Source organism: Puma concolor, chromosome B4 (genome assembly GCF_028749965.1).
Source record: "Puma concolor isolate L17-30 chromosome B4, mPumCon1.1.hap2, whole genome shotgun sequence".
Classification (NCBI taxonomy): domain Eukaryota; kingdom Metazoa; phylum Chordata; class Mammalia; order Carnivora; family Felidae; genus Puma; species Puma concolor.
The window spans coordinates 72,837,889-72,854,718 of record NC_141673.1 but is presented as its reverse complement, the minus strand read 5'-3'; the positions used below and the strand labels follow the sequence as shown (position 1 = coordinate 72,854,718).

Genomic DNA, 16,830 nt, shown 5'->3' with positions numbered 1-16,830 from the left:
CTCCATGCTTTTGGAGGTTTTCCAGACTTTTTCCTGTGGTTGATTTCAAACTTCATAGCATTGTGGTCTGAAAGTATGCATGGTATAATTTCAATTCTTGTAAACTTATGAAGGGCTGTTTTGTGACCCAGTGTATGATCTATCTTGGAGAATGTTCCATGTGCACTCGAGAAGAAAGTATATTCTGTTGCTTTGGGATGCAGAGTTCTAAATGTATCTGTCATGTCCATCTGATCCAACATCTCATTCAGGGCCCTTGTTTCTCTATTGATCCTGTGTCTAGATGATCTATCCATTTCTGTAAGTGGGGTGTTAAAGTCCCCTACAATTACCACATTCTTATCAATAAGGTTGCTTATGTTTATGAGTAATTGTTTTATATATTTGGGGGCTCCGGTATTCGGCACATAGACATTTATAATTGTTAGCTCTTCCTGATGGATAGACCCTGTAATTATTATATAATGTCCTTCTTCATCTCTTGTTACAGCCTTTAATTTAAAGTCTAGTTTGTCTGATATAAGTATGGCTAGTCCAGCTTTCTTTTGGCTTCCAGTAGCATGATAAATAGTTCTCCATCCCCTCACTCTCAATCTAAAGGTGTCCTCAGGTCTAAAATGAGTCTCTTGTAGACAGCAAATAGATGGGTCTTGTTTTTTTATCCATTCTGATACCCTATGTCTTTTGGTTGGCGCATTTAATCCATTTACATTCAGTGTTATTATAGAAAGATACAGGTTTAGAGTCATTGTGATGTCTGTATGTTTTATGCTTGTAGTGATGTCTCTGGTACTTTGTCTCACAGGATCCCCCTTAGGATCTCTCGTAGGGCTGGTTTAGTGGTGACAAATTCCTTCAGTTTTTGTTTGTTTGGGAAGACCTTTATCTCTCCTTCGATTCTAAATGACAGACTTGCTGGATAAAGGATTCTCGGCTGCATATTTTTCCTGTTTAGCACACTGAAAATCTCGTGCCAATTCTTTCTGGCCTGCCAAGTTTCAAAAGAGAGATCAGTCACGAGTCTTATAGGTGTCCCTTTATATGTGAGGGCACATTTATCCCTTGCTGCTTTCAGAATTTTCTCTTTATCCTTGTATTTTGCCAGTTTCACTATGATATGTCGTGCAGAAGATCGATTCAAGTTACGTCTGAAGGGAGTTCTCTGTGCCTCTTGGATTTCAATGCCTTTTTCCTTCCGCAGTTCAGGGAAGTTCTCAGCTATAATTTCTTCAAGTACCCCTTCAGTACCTTTCCCTTTCTCTTCCTCCTCTGGGATACCAATTATGCGTATATTATTTCTTTTTAGTGTATCACTTAGTTCTCTAATTTTCCCCTCATACTCCTGGATTTTTTTATCTCTCTTTCTCTTAGCTTCCTCTTTTTCCATAACTTTATCCTCTAGTTCACCTATTCTCTCCTCTGCCTCTTCAATCCGAGCTGTCGTCGTTTCCATTTTGTTTTGCATTTCGTTTAAAGCGCTTTTCAGCTCCTCGTGACTGTTCCTTAGTCCCTTGATCTCTGTAGCAAGAGATTCTCTGCTGTCAGCTATACTGTTTTCAAGCCCAGCGATTAATTTTATGACTATTATTCTAAATTCACTTTCTGTTATATTATTTAAATCCTTTTTGATCAGTTCATTAGCTGTTGTTATTTCTTGGAGATTCTTCTGAGGGGAATTCTTCCGTTTGGTCATTTTGGATAGTCCCTGGCGTGGTGCGGACCTGCAGGGCACTTCCCCTGTGCTGTGGTGTATAACTGGAGTTGGTGGGCGGGGCCGCAGTCAGTCCTGATGTCTGCCCCCAGCACACTGCTGGGGCCACAGTCAGACTGGTGTGTGCCTTCTCTTCCCCTCTCCTAGGGGCGGGATTCACTGTGGGGTGGCGTGGCCCATCTGGGCTACTTGCACACTGCCAGGCTTGTGGTGCTGGGGATCTGGTGTATTAGCTGGGGTGAGTAGGCAAGGTGCACGGCGGCAGGAGGGGCAGGCTTAGCTAGCTTCTCCTTAGGTGATCCACTTCAGGAGGGGCCCTGTGGCAGCGGGAGGGAGTCAGATCCGCTGCCGGAGGTTTGGCTCCGCAGAAGCACAGAGTTGGGTGTTTGCGCGGAGGGAGCAAGTTCCCTGGCAGGAACTGGTTCCCTTTGGGATTTTGGCTGGGGGATGGGCAGGGGAGATGGCTCCGGCGAGCGCCTTTGTTCCCCACCAAACTGAGCTCTGTCGTCCGGGGGCTCAGCAGCTCTCCCTCCCTTTGTCCTCCAGCCTTCCCGCTTTCTGAGCAGAGCTGTTAACTTAGGACCTCCCAGACGCTAAGTTGCGCTTGCTGTCGGAACACAGTCCGTCAGGCCCCTCCGCTTTTGCCAGCCAGACTTGGGGGCTCTGCTTGGCGGCGAGCAGCCCCTCCACCCCGCCTCCCTCCCGCCAGTCCGTGGAGCGCGCACCGCCTCGCCGCCCTTCCTACCCTCTTCCGTGGGCCTCTCGTCTGCACTTGGCTCCAGAGACTCCGTTCTGCTAATCCTCTGGCGGTTTTCTGGGTTATTTAGGCCGGTGTAGGTGGAATCTAAGTGATCAGCAGGATGCGCGGTGAGCCCAGCGTCCTCCTACGCCGCCATCTTCTATAAATACCTCATATGAGTGAATTCATATGACATTTGTCTTTCTCTAATTTCGCTTAGCATAATACCCTCTAGTTCCATCCACGTAGTTGCAAATGGCAAAATTTCATACTTTTTGATTGCCAAGTAATACTCCATTGTGTGTGTGTGTGTGTGTGTGTGTGTGTGTGTGTGTGTGTGTGTACACACACACCCTTAATATTGGATTCTCTTCAGCACACACACCCACCGCACATCTTCTTTATCCATCGATGGACATTTGGGCTCTTTCCATACTTTGGCTATTGTTGATAGTGCTGATAAACATTGGGGTGCATGTGTCCCTTCGAAACAGCATACCTGTATCCCTTGGATAAATACCTAATAGTGCAATTGCTGGGTCATAGGGTAGTTCTATTTTTAATTTTTTGAGGAATTTCCATACTGTTTTCCAGAGTCATATGCCAGGAATTTTTAAATGCTATTAAACAGAAAACCCTTTAAAATTGTAACCCATAACCACTTCTAGTCATAGAAGTGGTTCCTTCCCATTCTCCTAGAATTTTTCCTACATAGCAATCCCTCTCTGAGGACTTAAAGATTGGTCTTGGTAACTGTTAAAACTTTTAGGTTCTGAGTCATTTTTCTGCATCTTCACAAGTTAAAGCAACCTTAATATTGGATTCTATCCAGCCTCCTTTGCCGAAGATCAACTGGGAGGAAGTCAAGGGGGTTTTGGAAGTAACTTAGCTTCGTTGCTCCTACTGACAGATCTCTCCTGTCAGAGGGTAACTGGATGAATGGAGGTTGCTCCTCTTAGATCTCTCAAACCATGACTTGAACTCATGAAATGGTGAGATCATGACCCAAGCCAAAATGAAGAGTTGGACACTCAACCGACTGAGCCACCCAGGCGCCCTTACTATGCAGTTTTATTTCCAAGCTTCCAGGTTGCCTGCAATAGCCAACACTGTCTCAGTGCTTTTAATCCTTCCTCTTTCTCTGCTTGTTATGATCTTTCCTTTGGAATTATTATGCTTTGTATTTCTTTGTGACACTCACTGTATTTTGCCTTATCTTATGATTGTTGTAAATGTATTACTCTTTTTTACTAGAATTTAATGTCTTTGAGCAGGGTGTGTTATATTAGTGACCACATCTAGTGCCTTGCACATAGTAGGTGATTTCTAGTTGGCTGGCAGGCACAGTTATCTGTTGTTCAAATTTATATCTGCATTTACAGATTCATTAATATCTGTCATTATCCAGGGTCCAAGCAAAACAGATTTATCTTCATTTATAAGCTGAGATGATCAGAACCTTATGCCCACTATTGGGCCTACTTTGCTTTAGATTTCTTTCCCCTTTAACATTTTATTATGAACAATTTTTAAATATTAGCAACTATAAAGTGCACACATGTACATTCATCACTTACATTCTATAATTAACATTTTTTATTTGCTTTGTCACTATCCATTCCTGTATTCATCCAGTGATTCATCTTATTTTTTGATACATGTCAAAGTATGTTGCAAATCTTAGTGCACTTTATTTCCTATATACTTCAGCAACATGTCATTAAGTAGAGTTCATTGTTTGTGGCTTTTTTCTCTTTTTAAAGAAATAAGATATTACAGATATAAAGCCTGTCTCAGATCCCTGCTGACTCCTTTCCTTCTTAGAGTTGTCATTCTTGTGTATGTGTTTCTGTTTTTAGTATATATGTGTATATACCTAAATTAAAACTTTTTAAAACATGTATAAATGGCATCATGCTTCACATACTTCCTTTGCAACTTTTTCCGTTTGTTATTAATTTGAGATTTTTCTAGTTCCTATATCTAATCTCTTTGAGATCTGATTTTGGCATTGTTAAAGATTGTGTAGACTGTGGAATTACTTCATTTATTTTTGTCTATTTAGTGTATTATGATTGAAAGAATTAATAAGCTAGAAATGGTAAAAAAAAATTAAGTATTAATCTTTGAATCCTATACATTTATAAATCTGTATTTATGGATGAGAATTTTACAAACAATGGTTGCTAAGAGTTTGTAGCATTCTTCCAGTTTATCATTAATTTTGGAGTTACTTTTATTTGGTTGTAACAATTGTACCTACGTATTGAATGCAGGCAGTTGAGATCTAATCCATGTGTTCATAATGCATTTCTTAGCAACCACCAGTGTTCTTTTCAGGAGCTGTGCTTTTAAGAGCCACTGGGGCTGCAACTTTGAGGAGGAAGTCTCAAAGATACTTTTTCTATTAATATAGCACAAGCAGCAACATAGATTACAATAGTTTTGACACCTTCTACATTACTATAGACCCAAATTAAAGGGTTTAAATTTGTCTTCAGTATTTAACATCAGTATGCTGTTATTTTTTCCTGACCTCATCAACACATTAGACATTATGAATGTTTCCTCTTATGTTAAGCCTCAATTGGAGTTTCTTTTTTTAACTCACATTTTTATACACATTTCATCAAAAGATTGTAGAACATTTTACACATCCTAATTATTATATTTCACAGTGCTCCTTAAAAGTGGTAAGCTTTTGTGTACACTATAATGGTAGAAGTAATTACAAATATATATTGTTTAATTTACCAGGTCAGCACTTACCACTACATCTTTACCTTTTTTTTTTTTTTTTTCCATTTCTCAATCCTCTGTATTAACACAGAGGTACAGTAACACTTAGTACAGTTTTCTGTGTTGAGGGAAATTTTTTATATTACAAATATATATTGTTTAATTTACCAGGTCAGCACTTACCACTACATCTTTACCTTTTTTTTTTTTTTTCCATTTCTCAATCCTCTGTATTAACACAGAGGTACAGTAACACTTAGTACAGTTTTCTGTGTTGAGGGAAATTTTTTATATTCACACTGTCCAGTATGGTAGCCATCAGCATTTGAAATAGGACTAGGAACTGAGGAACTGAAATTTTTTATCTTATTAAACTATAAATAGATATGGCTAGTGGCTGCTGTATTGGACAGCACAGCTCTCTAATCTCCACCATGCCAGTAAACTGCTCTTGCAGCTAACCAGCCAGCCCCTTAGTTTCCCAGTCTAATCAGTCTGTGTTGTCAGCTGCTTTGATTTTTCTCTGACATTTGATTGATTACGTCCTTCTTTTACAAATGTTTTTCTCGGCACCTGTGCTTTCACTCTCTTCTCGTGTTTAGTCTTCCGTATTGTCTCTCCTTTGGCTGATATTGGTGCTTTTAATTTTTTCTAAGTTGATTTATTTTGAGAGAGAGAGCACGAGCATACGAGGGGCAGAGAGAGAGGGAGAAAGAGAGAATCCCAAACAGGCTCCTCACTGTCCGCACAGAGCCTGATGTGGGGCTCAAAGTCATGAACTGCAAGCTGAAACCAAGAGTTGGCCGCCTAATCACCTGAGTCACCCAGGCACCCTAATATCGGTGCTTTTAGATGTCTACTCTAGCTGTCTTTTGCTCTCAGAGCAGACTTTAGCTATTTATTCAACATGTACTGAATATCTACTTTAAAAAAAATTTTTTTTTAACATCTGTTCATTTTTGAGAGAGCATAAGCGAGGAAGAGGCAGAGAGAGAAGGAGACACAGAATGTGAAGCAGGCTCCAGGCTCTGAGCTGTCAGCACAGAGCCCGACGCAGGGCTTAATACCACAAACTGTGAGATCATGACCTGAGCCAATCAGACACTTCAACCAACTACTGAGTCACTGAGGCACCCCACTGAATTATCTACTTTCTATCAGACATTGGAGCTAGAAAGAACTTACTCCTTATTTCAAGGAACTCCCATGGTCTTAGCTGGCATTAGTGCTAAAGATCTCTCCTCCCCCCACCCTTAGTCTTTCCTTTCCTGTCTTTCTCCATCCCTCCCTTTTTTCCTCCTCTGTTTTTTTCTCCTGAAGTCCAGACTCCACTTCTTGACAAGTGCCTCAATTACATACTAGATATTGAGCTTATCTCCCCTTCCCAATACCCTCTCTCTTGAAATAAGTAAAAGTTTTAAACCTTCCACTTATCTTTCTTCACATTATTATATCTGTATTGCTTCTTAATTACTGTAAAGCCTGTAATGTCACCTTTCTTTAGCATATCACATGACATTCATTGTCTAGGCTCTCACAAGCCCTTGATGTTGATAGCCATTGTCTCTCCCTGATACATCCAAAGGATCCAATTCCTCCTTGTAGCTCTTTCCCCATTTGCTCTTTGCCAATTTGTAGGTTGAGGTCTAAACTTTTGGGAAAAAAAGCTCTTCATGATCTACTTTGAGAGTGAATACACTCACCACTCTAGCTATGCCAAGCCCATTGAATTTCCCCAAAATGATGTTTCCTTTTCCTCTTTCTGGTTTTCCTCGAGTGAACATCTCATGTTCAAAGAATCAGTTCCATTTTCTAATACTCCCTTCTCTAGACAGAACAGATGTTTCTTCTCTTTCATCACCAGCATCTCTATATCTAACATAAATGCTTCCCATATAGTAGGCACACTATTCTGAGTGCTTTTTATTATTTCATTTAATCATTATAACTGTATACTCAGGTCTGTAGGTCCTGAAACTGAGACTGGACGAGGTGACTTTCCCCCTTTTTTTTCATTTGTGTGATTAAAAAAAAATTTAATAGACTTTATTTGTTATTTTAATAGACTTTATTTGTTATAGCAGTTTTAGGTATACATAAAAATTGTAAGAAAGCTCCCATTTACTCCCTCGTTGAGCTTCCCTTCTCATTAGCATTTTGCATTTCTGTGATACTGGTTCACCAATCACAACTGTACCAATACATAATTATTAACTACAGTCCATAGTTTGCTTTAGGGATCACTCTTGTGTCATATAGTTCTTTGAATTTTGACAAATGAAAAATATATGATTTTATATACACTACACAGAATAGTTTCACCACCCTAAAGATGCTATGTACACCTATTTATCCTCCTACTGCTTCCCCTTCTACCAACCATTGATCTTTATACTGTTCATATAGTTTTGCCAGTTTCCAAAATGTCATGTGGTAGGAATCAAGCATTGGGTAGCCTTTTAGACTGACTTCTTTCACTTAACAATAACCATTTAAGGTTCCTCTTTTTTGTGGCTTTATAGCTCATTTCTTTTTATCACCAAAATTTATTCTGGTGTATGAACGACTCGCAGTTTATCCATTCATCTACTGAAGGACATCTTGGATGCTTCCAGTTTGGGGCAGTTATGCATAAGCTGGTGTAAACATTTGTATACAGGTTTCTGCATGGACACAGTCTCCAGTTCATTGGGGTGTAACTAGGAGCACCATTGCTGGATCATATGCTTGGATTTTAAGTTTAGCTATGTAGGAAACCACTAAACTGTCTACCAGAGTAGCCTGTATCATTTTGCATTCCCACCAGCAATTAATGAGAGTTTCTGTTCCTTAACATTCTTACCAGAAGTTGGGGTCATCAGTGTTATGGATTGTAACCATTCTGATAAATGTGTAATGGTATCTCATCTCATTGTTTTAATTTTCAGTATACTAATGACATATGATATTGAACATCCTTTCATACGCCTCTTTTCCATCCAGATGTCTTGTTTGGTGACATGTCTGTTCAGATCTTTTGCCCGTTTCTATTTTTTAAATTAATTAATCTATTTGTTTATTTTTTATTTGAGAGAGAGAGAGAGAGAGAGAGAGCACGCACAAGTGGGGGAGAGAGGCAGAGGGAGGGAGGGAGAATCTCAAGCAGGCTCCACACTGAGCATGGAGCCCTACGTGGGGCTTGATCCCATGACGCTGGGATCATGACCTGAGCCAAAACCAAGAGTTAGACACTCAGCCAATTGAACCATCCCTTGATGTCCCCTTGACCATTTTTAAATCAAGTTGTTTGTTTTCTTATTTTTGAGTTTTAAGAGTTCTTTGTGTATTTTGGATACCAGTACTCTGTTAGATATTTGTTTTGCAAAGATTTTCTCCCAGTCTGTAGTTTGTTCATTCTCTTAATAGTGTCTTTCACAGAGCAGAAGTTTTTAATTTTAATGAAATCCAGTGTAACGATTTTTTTTCTTGGAACATGCTTTTGGTGTCATCTAGATTTTTTTCTTGTTATCTAGCTGAAGTATTAATAGTTTTGCATTTTACATTTAGCTCTATGATCCATTTTGAGTTAATTTTTTTGGAATATCTAAGATTTATATCTAGATTACCCATTTGTTTCAACACTATTTAAGACTGTCCTTTCTCCATTGAATTGCCTTTGCTCCTTTGTGAAAGATTAGTTAGTTATATGTGTATGAGTCTATTTCAGGCTTTCTATTCTCTACCATTGATCTATTTGTCTTCTTTTGATAATGCCTTACAGTTGAGATTACTATGATTTTATAGTAAGACTTAAAGTCGTCTTGATCACTGTGACTTTATACTAAGTGTCAGTCCTCTGACTTTGTTATTTTTCATCCACACTGTGTTAACTGTTCTGGGTCTTTTGCTTTTCCATATAAACTTTAGAGTCAGTTTGTCATTATCCTCAAAATTACTTGCTGGGATTTCTACAGCGACTGTGTTCAATTTACAGATCAAGCTGGGAAGTGCTGATATCATAACAATATTGAGTCTTCCAATCCATGATCTTAGAATATATCTGTTTATATCTTTTTTGTTTTTATTTAATCAGTGTTTTGTAGTTTTCCTCATATAGATCTTGTACATATTTTGTTAAATTTATACTTTGTGTACATGTGTTTGCATGTGCTGTTTTTAATTGCAAATTTTAATAGTTCATTGCTGGTATATAGGAAAGCAGTAGACTTTTGTATGTAAACTTTGAATCTCGTGACCTTGCTATAAGCACTTAGTAGTTCCAATAGGTTTTTCGTCAGTTTGGGGACCTTATAGACAATCATATCATCTGTGAATGCAGTTTTCTCTTTCTCTTGGTATACTTTTCATTTCCTTTTCTTGTCTTATTACATTAACTAGGATTTCCAGTACAATGTTGAATAGGAATGATAAAAGGGGACATCCTTGTCTTGTTCCTTATTAAAGAAAGCATTCACTTTTTCACTTTGTAATGTTAGCTTTAGGGTTTTGAAGATTTTCTGTATTAAGTTTTATAGATATTTATTTTTTTTAATGTGCAAACAGTTTTTGTCACAAATGAGTTTGCAATGGATTTTGTCAAATGCCTTTTCTGCATGTATTCTGATCCTGTGATTTTTCTTTTCTAGTTTATTGATGTGATGGATTGCATTAATTCACTTTCAGATGTTGAACAAGTCTTACATGCCTGTAATAAATTTCATTTGGTTGTGGTGCATAATTATTTTTATATATTCTTGGATTTGCTAATATCGTATTAAGGATTTTTTTTTTTCCTTTGTATCTATGTTCTTGAGAGACTGGTTTGTAATTCTCCTTTGTTGTAATGTCTTTGTCTGGTTTTGGTTGGTAGAGAATTGGTATCATTTCTTCCGTAAGTGTTTAGTAGAATTCACCAGTGAAACCATCTCATCCTAGTGCTTTCTGTTTTGTAAGGTTAATTGCTAATTAAATTTTTTTATAGATGTAAGCTTGTTTGAATTATCTGTATCTCCTTGTTTGAGTTTTGGTAGACTGTGTCTTTCAAGAGATTGGTCCATTTCATCTAAGTTAACAAATTAGTGGGCATAGAGTTATTCATAATATTCCTTGATTATCCTTTTAACGTCCAGGAGATCAATCTGTAGTGATGACTCATGTTTCAATTTTGATATTAATAAGTTTTGTCTTTTCTTTTTTTCTTGGTTAGCCTGACTGGAGATTTATCAATTTGATTTTTTCCAAGAACCAGCTTTTGGTTTCATTCAATTTTCTATTTTATTGTTTTCACCTTCATGGATTTCTGCTAGAACAGAATTTGGAATTTTTATTCTCTTTGCTTAATTCCCTCTTCTTTTTTTTAGTTTCCTAGCTTAGATTATTACTTTTGTATCTTTCATCTTTTCTAAATGTATTTAATGCTATAAATTTCCAAGTACTGTTTTTGCTGCATCTCACAAATTTTGATATGTTGTATTTTCATTGAGTTCAAAATATGTTATAATTTCTCTTGAGACTTCTTTGATCCATGTGATTTTAGAAGTATGTTGTTTAATCTCCAGATGTTTGGGGATTTTCTAGCTACTTTCTGTTGATTTCTAATTTAATTTTATTGTGATCTAAAAGCATACTTGGTATGATTTCTGTTCTTTAAAATCTGTTAAGGTATGTTTTATGGCCCAGAATCTGGTCTGTCCTGGTGAATGTTTCATGTAAGCTTGAGAAGAATGTGTAATGTATAAAATGGGTTTCACCAGGAGCCAATCAAGGTATCTGCAGGGCTGCACTTCCTCTGGAGTCTCTAGGGGAGACTCTATTTCTTTGCTGGTAAAGACCAGTAAGTTGCTAGAGGCTGCTTGCATTCCTGGACTGATAGCTCCTTCTCCCATCTTTAAAATGCATCACTCAACCTTTGTTTATGTGGTAACATTTCCTCTCTTTCTCTGATTCTTCTTCATTCCTTTTTAAAGGACTCCAAGTGATTACATTTTGCACACCTGATTAATCCAGGATAATCTCCCTATCCAAAAGTTGTAACATAATCCTATCTGCAAAAATATCCTCCTGTGGCTGGCTAGTGGCTACTGTGTTAGATAGCACAACTCTGTAATTTTTACCATTCCACCAAAGTGCTCTTAGAGAACTTGAATGCAAATGATAAAGATGGGTTGTCTGAAATGAAAATTCTCCTAACAATTTATATTGACTTAATTTTTGGTTTCTCTCTTTGTGGACACAAAGGTAAGGACTAAATGATAATACATTTTAGGGAGTTTTATGTCATTATGAGCAATTACAGATAGAACAAACCTGCTAGATACTATTCTTCCAGTCACTGGACAGCGTAGTTAATAGTAAAAAGCCTTGATAGTTTTATTTTGTCATATTCCTTTACTCCTAGGAATATGTTGTAAGAATTTAACTATTATCACAGGCCACTATAATAAACTACTGTGAGAAACCGCATTTGGGTAGTGTTTTCATCACCCTGGCAAATTTAACTGCATTTCTATGTAGTTTATGTAAACCCCACCCATACTTTAACCTGCTTCCCATTTCAATGAGGTTCAATCAGGGGAAAAAGCAACAACAAAAAAATCTTCCTGTGTGGCCTGTAGATATCAGATTTGAAGATTATTAATGCATTTCCAGCTAGGGACCATAAGCAAACAAACTCTCCTACAGATAACTACACCCTTCCTGTTCGGGATTGAGTTTACTGTGGAACAGATTTCGGAAATAGGTTTCTGACAGTTGTGAATTTTATTTATAAAATGTTGGAGGGTGAGGCTCTTCCTTTAACAAAAAACTAATTATTTCCTGTCCAATGTCCAACCAGTACATTTTAAACAGTCTTTTAGAAAATTTCCCCTTTCATAGAGAATTATGTTGCTTTGGGCAGTTCTGGTTGTTCTCGTCAGCTAACATACAAAAATTTGCCTGTTTCAATGAATAATTCAAAAAGGACTTACAATTAAAAAAGAAAATAGTCTTTAAATGCTTGTATTATCTTGTCTCCAGAGTGACAGTAGTTTACAGTTTAAATAAATGCATAAACACATTTTAATGTGTTTTTATCTTTGATATGCAAATGTGTAGCATATTTATGTTCAGTAAATATACTAAACGAAGAGTTACAGTTTAGGTAAAATGGATTTACATTAAAGAATCTGCAGGTTAATTCACAGTGTAACATTATCCTCATCTACTACATCTGTTATAAAGAAGCCTGTAAAATTTAGGCCACCCACAAAGTGGTCTGCTGAGGCCTGTGGTTGATGTTAGAATGCTGTTATTATGTGGGCTGACTGGTTTGGTAAGGAATTTACCTCCACTAAGACTGAAACATCATGGTTCTGACTTTCCCCCATGGGGACTGCATTGGCTTGACTTCGGTACTATGTGTTTGTTAAACCAGCCAGAGTGCTCTATTGCCTTGCCATCACATATAGTATCATGTGAATGGTGTACTGTTCTCTCAGTTGGTTTGTTAGAGTAGTAATATCAATTCCGGGCCACATAAACCTTAGGATAAACTGGAATAAATGGTTGTTTAGATAGCTGAATTAAATTTAATGGCTACTATGAGTATATTTCATCACTATTTAGAAAAACATGCGTGTTGGGGGGGCTGTTCTGTGTTCATTGAAGAACTTATTCTTTTAATTTCCTTGGGGCTTGTGGAATGGTTTTAAGAGCAAGGAAATGAATTTAGTATAATTCAGCAACCTAGCACTAAGTCAGAATTAAATATTCTTCTTTAAATAGCTATTTTTAAGGGGAAAAATATTTCAGACATTTAAAATATAATAACAGCAACTACCACAACAACTAGTAGTGATCATTGGAGGAATAAAAACTCATAAGCCAAATGTCTCAAATCACTTCTTTCTAAAGTTTTTCAAAATGAAAAAAAAATTCTTTTGCAGAGAATAAACATGATATATTGATTGTTTTTGTTAAATTTAGAAAAATTAAAATTCATGTAACAGTTCTTTTAAATCAGATAATTTGTATTTCACTTAGTTTTCATGGATACTTAATTATAATTTTTCTTTAAATACATGAATTACATAGTATGGAAAATAGCAAAGAAATCTAAATTGCATTTTGTGACTACAAATTAAGGAAATGATATTTACTGGGGAGAATACTTAGCAATTTTTGGACAAGGAAAAATATCTCATTGTCACTGAAAAGGATTATATGTACATACTGAAGTAAAAAATACATATTGAGGTAGAAAATTTATATGCATGTATACACATGTGTATATATATATATATATATATATATATGTGTGTGTTTATATATACATACACATGTATACACATGCATGAACTTGTGTGTTTAACATTGTTTTGATCTTAACTCTGCCTTGGTGACTTTGTGGTTAAATAGAACTTGCAAAGGTCTTTTTGTTTTTGTTTTTGTTTTTTTACTTTTTTTAAAGTTTATTTTGAGAGAGAGAGAGAGAGAGAGAGAGAGAGAGAGAATGGGGGAGGGGCAGAGAGGGCGTGGGCGGGGGACAGAGGATCCAAAGTGGGCTTTGTGCTTCCCCAGAGAGGCCAGTGTGGAGCTCCAACTTACCACCAGTGAGATCATGACCTGAGCTGAAGTTGGACGTTTAACCAACTGAGCCACCCTGGCACCCTGAAAAGTTTTTTCAAATAGATACTTTTTGTCTTTTGTTTTTTGTTTGTTGTTTCGTCTTTTTGTTTGTTTGTTGTTTGTTGTTGAATTTGTCATCTGGTCATGATTCAAACAAATAATCCAAAGTTAGGGCTCAGAAACTTTTTTCTTCCAAACAAGCAAATGAGTGAAGCCATGAATGTGCCTTACCTAGCAAGCCTTTGTTCTTTGATGTCCTTTTAGTGTACTGCCTGATGCTGACAAATGCCATGCCTAACTTCTATAGTCAGTGACATGGTATATCAATGTTTTTCTACTCATTATCTGCAAATCTCAGAAGTTTACATAGCATCTGACAGTAGTAACTACTCAAGGGTGAGGAAGGTTCAATTATATTGTGTCTCCCTTTATGAATTTAGCATCGTAATTCTGCAAACTGCATTAGCTCAATGTTGGGCTAATTATTTTTACTTTTAGCTAACCACAATGTATTTTCACCTTTCTAGGTTTACCGACAAGACTGTGAAACTTTCGGGATGGTTGTGAAAATGCTGATTGAAAAAGATCCTTCATTAGAAAAGTCTATACAGTTTGCATTAAGACAGAATTTACATGAAATAGGTGAGAGGTGTGTTGAGGAACTCAAACATTTCATTGCAGAGTATGACACCTCTAGTCAAGATTTTGGAGAGCCTTTTTAGAAAATTGCTCAGGCAAAAAAATGTTTCTAGATTTTTTTTTTTTTTTTTGGATTGTGTAAATCCTTAATATATAGAATTTTTGTGATGAAGAGAAATACTTTATGATAGTCGACCACATTTCCGATATCAAATAAACATCTAAAATAGTTTAAGATATTTTAATTAGAATTTTTTAAATCCACATGTAGAGCCTCCTAATCCATACTTACCTTTTATCCCCCTAAAATGATGGGTCAGTTAATTTTTCAAGCTTTGAAAAAGCAGTGTTGGAGAACAGCTCATGTTCTGTAGTCTTCGGTATGCGATCATTTGTTTTGGTCACATAGTGTAATTTATAGGTTAGAGATCATTCCACTTAAACATTAATAGTCTTTTTGCATTTCATAGTCAGTGATACCATGTGAAAATGTTAGAATTCTGAGTTGTGATTTTATTGACTTGTTGCTTGCTTGTTTTAGGCTTTGTAACTTTTAATATGTTCAAGTATACTGTCCAAATAAACTGAATACTCCAGTATTTTACAGAATATTTGCTTTAAGATTAATTCCCATTATGATAAAATAGAGCACTTAAATCTTAAAAAGACTTCATAGTAAAATCCTGTTTTCCAAGTAAATCAACTCAATGTCTTCTATTAAAATAATCCTGAAACTCCTGACCAGTCTCACAGATGTCTGAGTCTTAAACAATATCATATGTAAAACTAAGAGAAGGGGCAATTTGAGATGAAAGATGAGAGCTATTTTCAAGTTGAGATTTCTTTAAAAACTTCTAATTGAGAGGCATTCACTTTCCAATGTCCCCTCTGTAAAGAGAGCTTTCATACTATTTTTACTTTCTGATTTTATACTCTAATAAACTTTTGCCTGCTGCTCTAAATAAATAAATAAATACTTATCATTGAAATAGAAAAATTTCGAATATGATGAAGTAGTGGAATTTCATTTTTTTCCCAGGCCCATATTTCCCATCTCAAGAAAAGGTCATTGATACCATATCCACGATCAAACCATTTACAGATTCCTTTGTTAATCACATTATGCCTTTATTTATATCTGTTTGTAGTTGTAACAAGATCTTTGTTGTGTTGCCCTTTTTAGGGATCGTTAGCCCTCAAAAGTGTTCTTTAAAGAAACAAAGCAGAGTAGGCAGTAAGCCCAGCACAACTACCCCTCACCAAACAGTCTATGTAAACATTTCTCCATGAGTGAGCCATCCAAATCACGGGTTACTTAAAAATCTAACTGGGACCATTAGGATATTCCACTCATTTCCTGATCACTTCCAGCTGCCCAGTGGCATTTAGCCAAAATATGTATTTCTGTGGCATTAGGAAACCTTAAAAATCATGCTTGTTATTACTACCCAGTTTCATTATCCTCCCATCCCTCTTTCCATTTCCATTCTCTTCTCACTTGAATTCTGGCATTATCTTTAGTGGCTTATATTGATATTATCTAAAGAGCTACCCCAGAGTAGATAAAAATTACATTAAAAGTGGAATCAGCAGTACAAATAATTTTGGTGGATCCTATATGGGTGCCTCAAAATATGTATTGTCTCATTCCACAAATGTAAAAACTAATTGAACATAATTATTTTTCTTAAATTTCCTATATGAGACTGCCTTGAACTCTTACTTTTGCCATTTAGATGTACATAAGCTAAAACTAAACCCTACATATCACCTCTGGTATTCTTTCCTAATTACGAACAGTGATTTTGTTACCCACTTTAGAAAGAAAAGACTAAGAAAGTACTGATCTTGGTTCTCCCCTACCCCCATGTTTTTCTTTTCCTTAAATATTCTAAGTCCAGGATTCAATTTCTTTAGTCAAGATGTTTCATGTTTAAAAATAAAAGTTAAGAAACTACCATCAAGGCAAATGAGTTGTTCATTCTGTTGAAATTCATAAAACTAGAAATTCATTAAGCTAGAGGTTTTGCTTACAGATGCATTTAATTGTAGGTTCAACAGATAATTTCTTCTTCTCTCCTTTCCCCAAATTATATTCAACATTTAAAGCTCTTTATAGCTTGCCATCAACGTTATTCTGGTAGGCTTGTCAGTGTTAATTGTTTGTTTTTGACAGCTTTTTAAAGTCCAGTTTTAGGATAGTTGAATTCAGATGTGTACGAGAGTGTGTATTTTACAAAATGTTCTTGATTAATTTGTTTGTAAAGTATCCATTGTTTTTGAGTATGCCGCGCTGATATGATAAAACTTTCATTGTCTTACCATAAAGCCTTGATGATCAACAGGGAGAAAGCAGATAGTGTGAAGCTTTTTGTGAATTTTAAAAGTGCAAAATAAAGCAACCAGGTTTAAATAA

The 16,830-nt window shown here is 36.4% G+C and overlaps 1 protein-coding gene across 10 annotated transcripts in view; it reads left to right on the top strand.

Annotated features, from left to right (window-relative positions):
- PPHLN1 (periphilin 1) overlaps positions 1–16,830 on the top strand; it is a 145,842-nt gene extending 129,012 nt beyond the window's left edge. For all 10 annotated transcript variants that reach the window (XM_025930148.2, XM_025930146.2, XM_086713627.1 and 7 more), the window contains one exon: positions 14,303–16,830. In XM_025930148.2, coding sequence (XP_025785933.1) covers positions 14,303–14,497 — 195 coding nt within the window. In that variant the 3' untranslated portion in view covers positions 14,498–16,830. The remainder of the gene's footprint in view (positions 1–14,302) is intronic.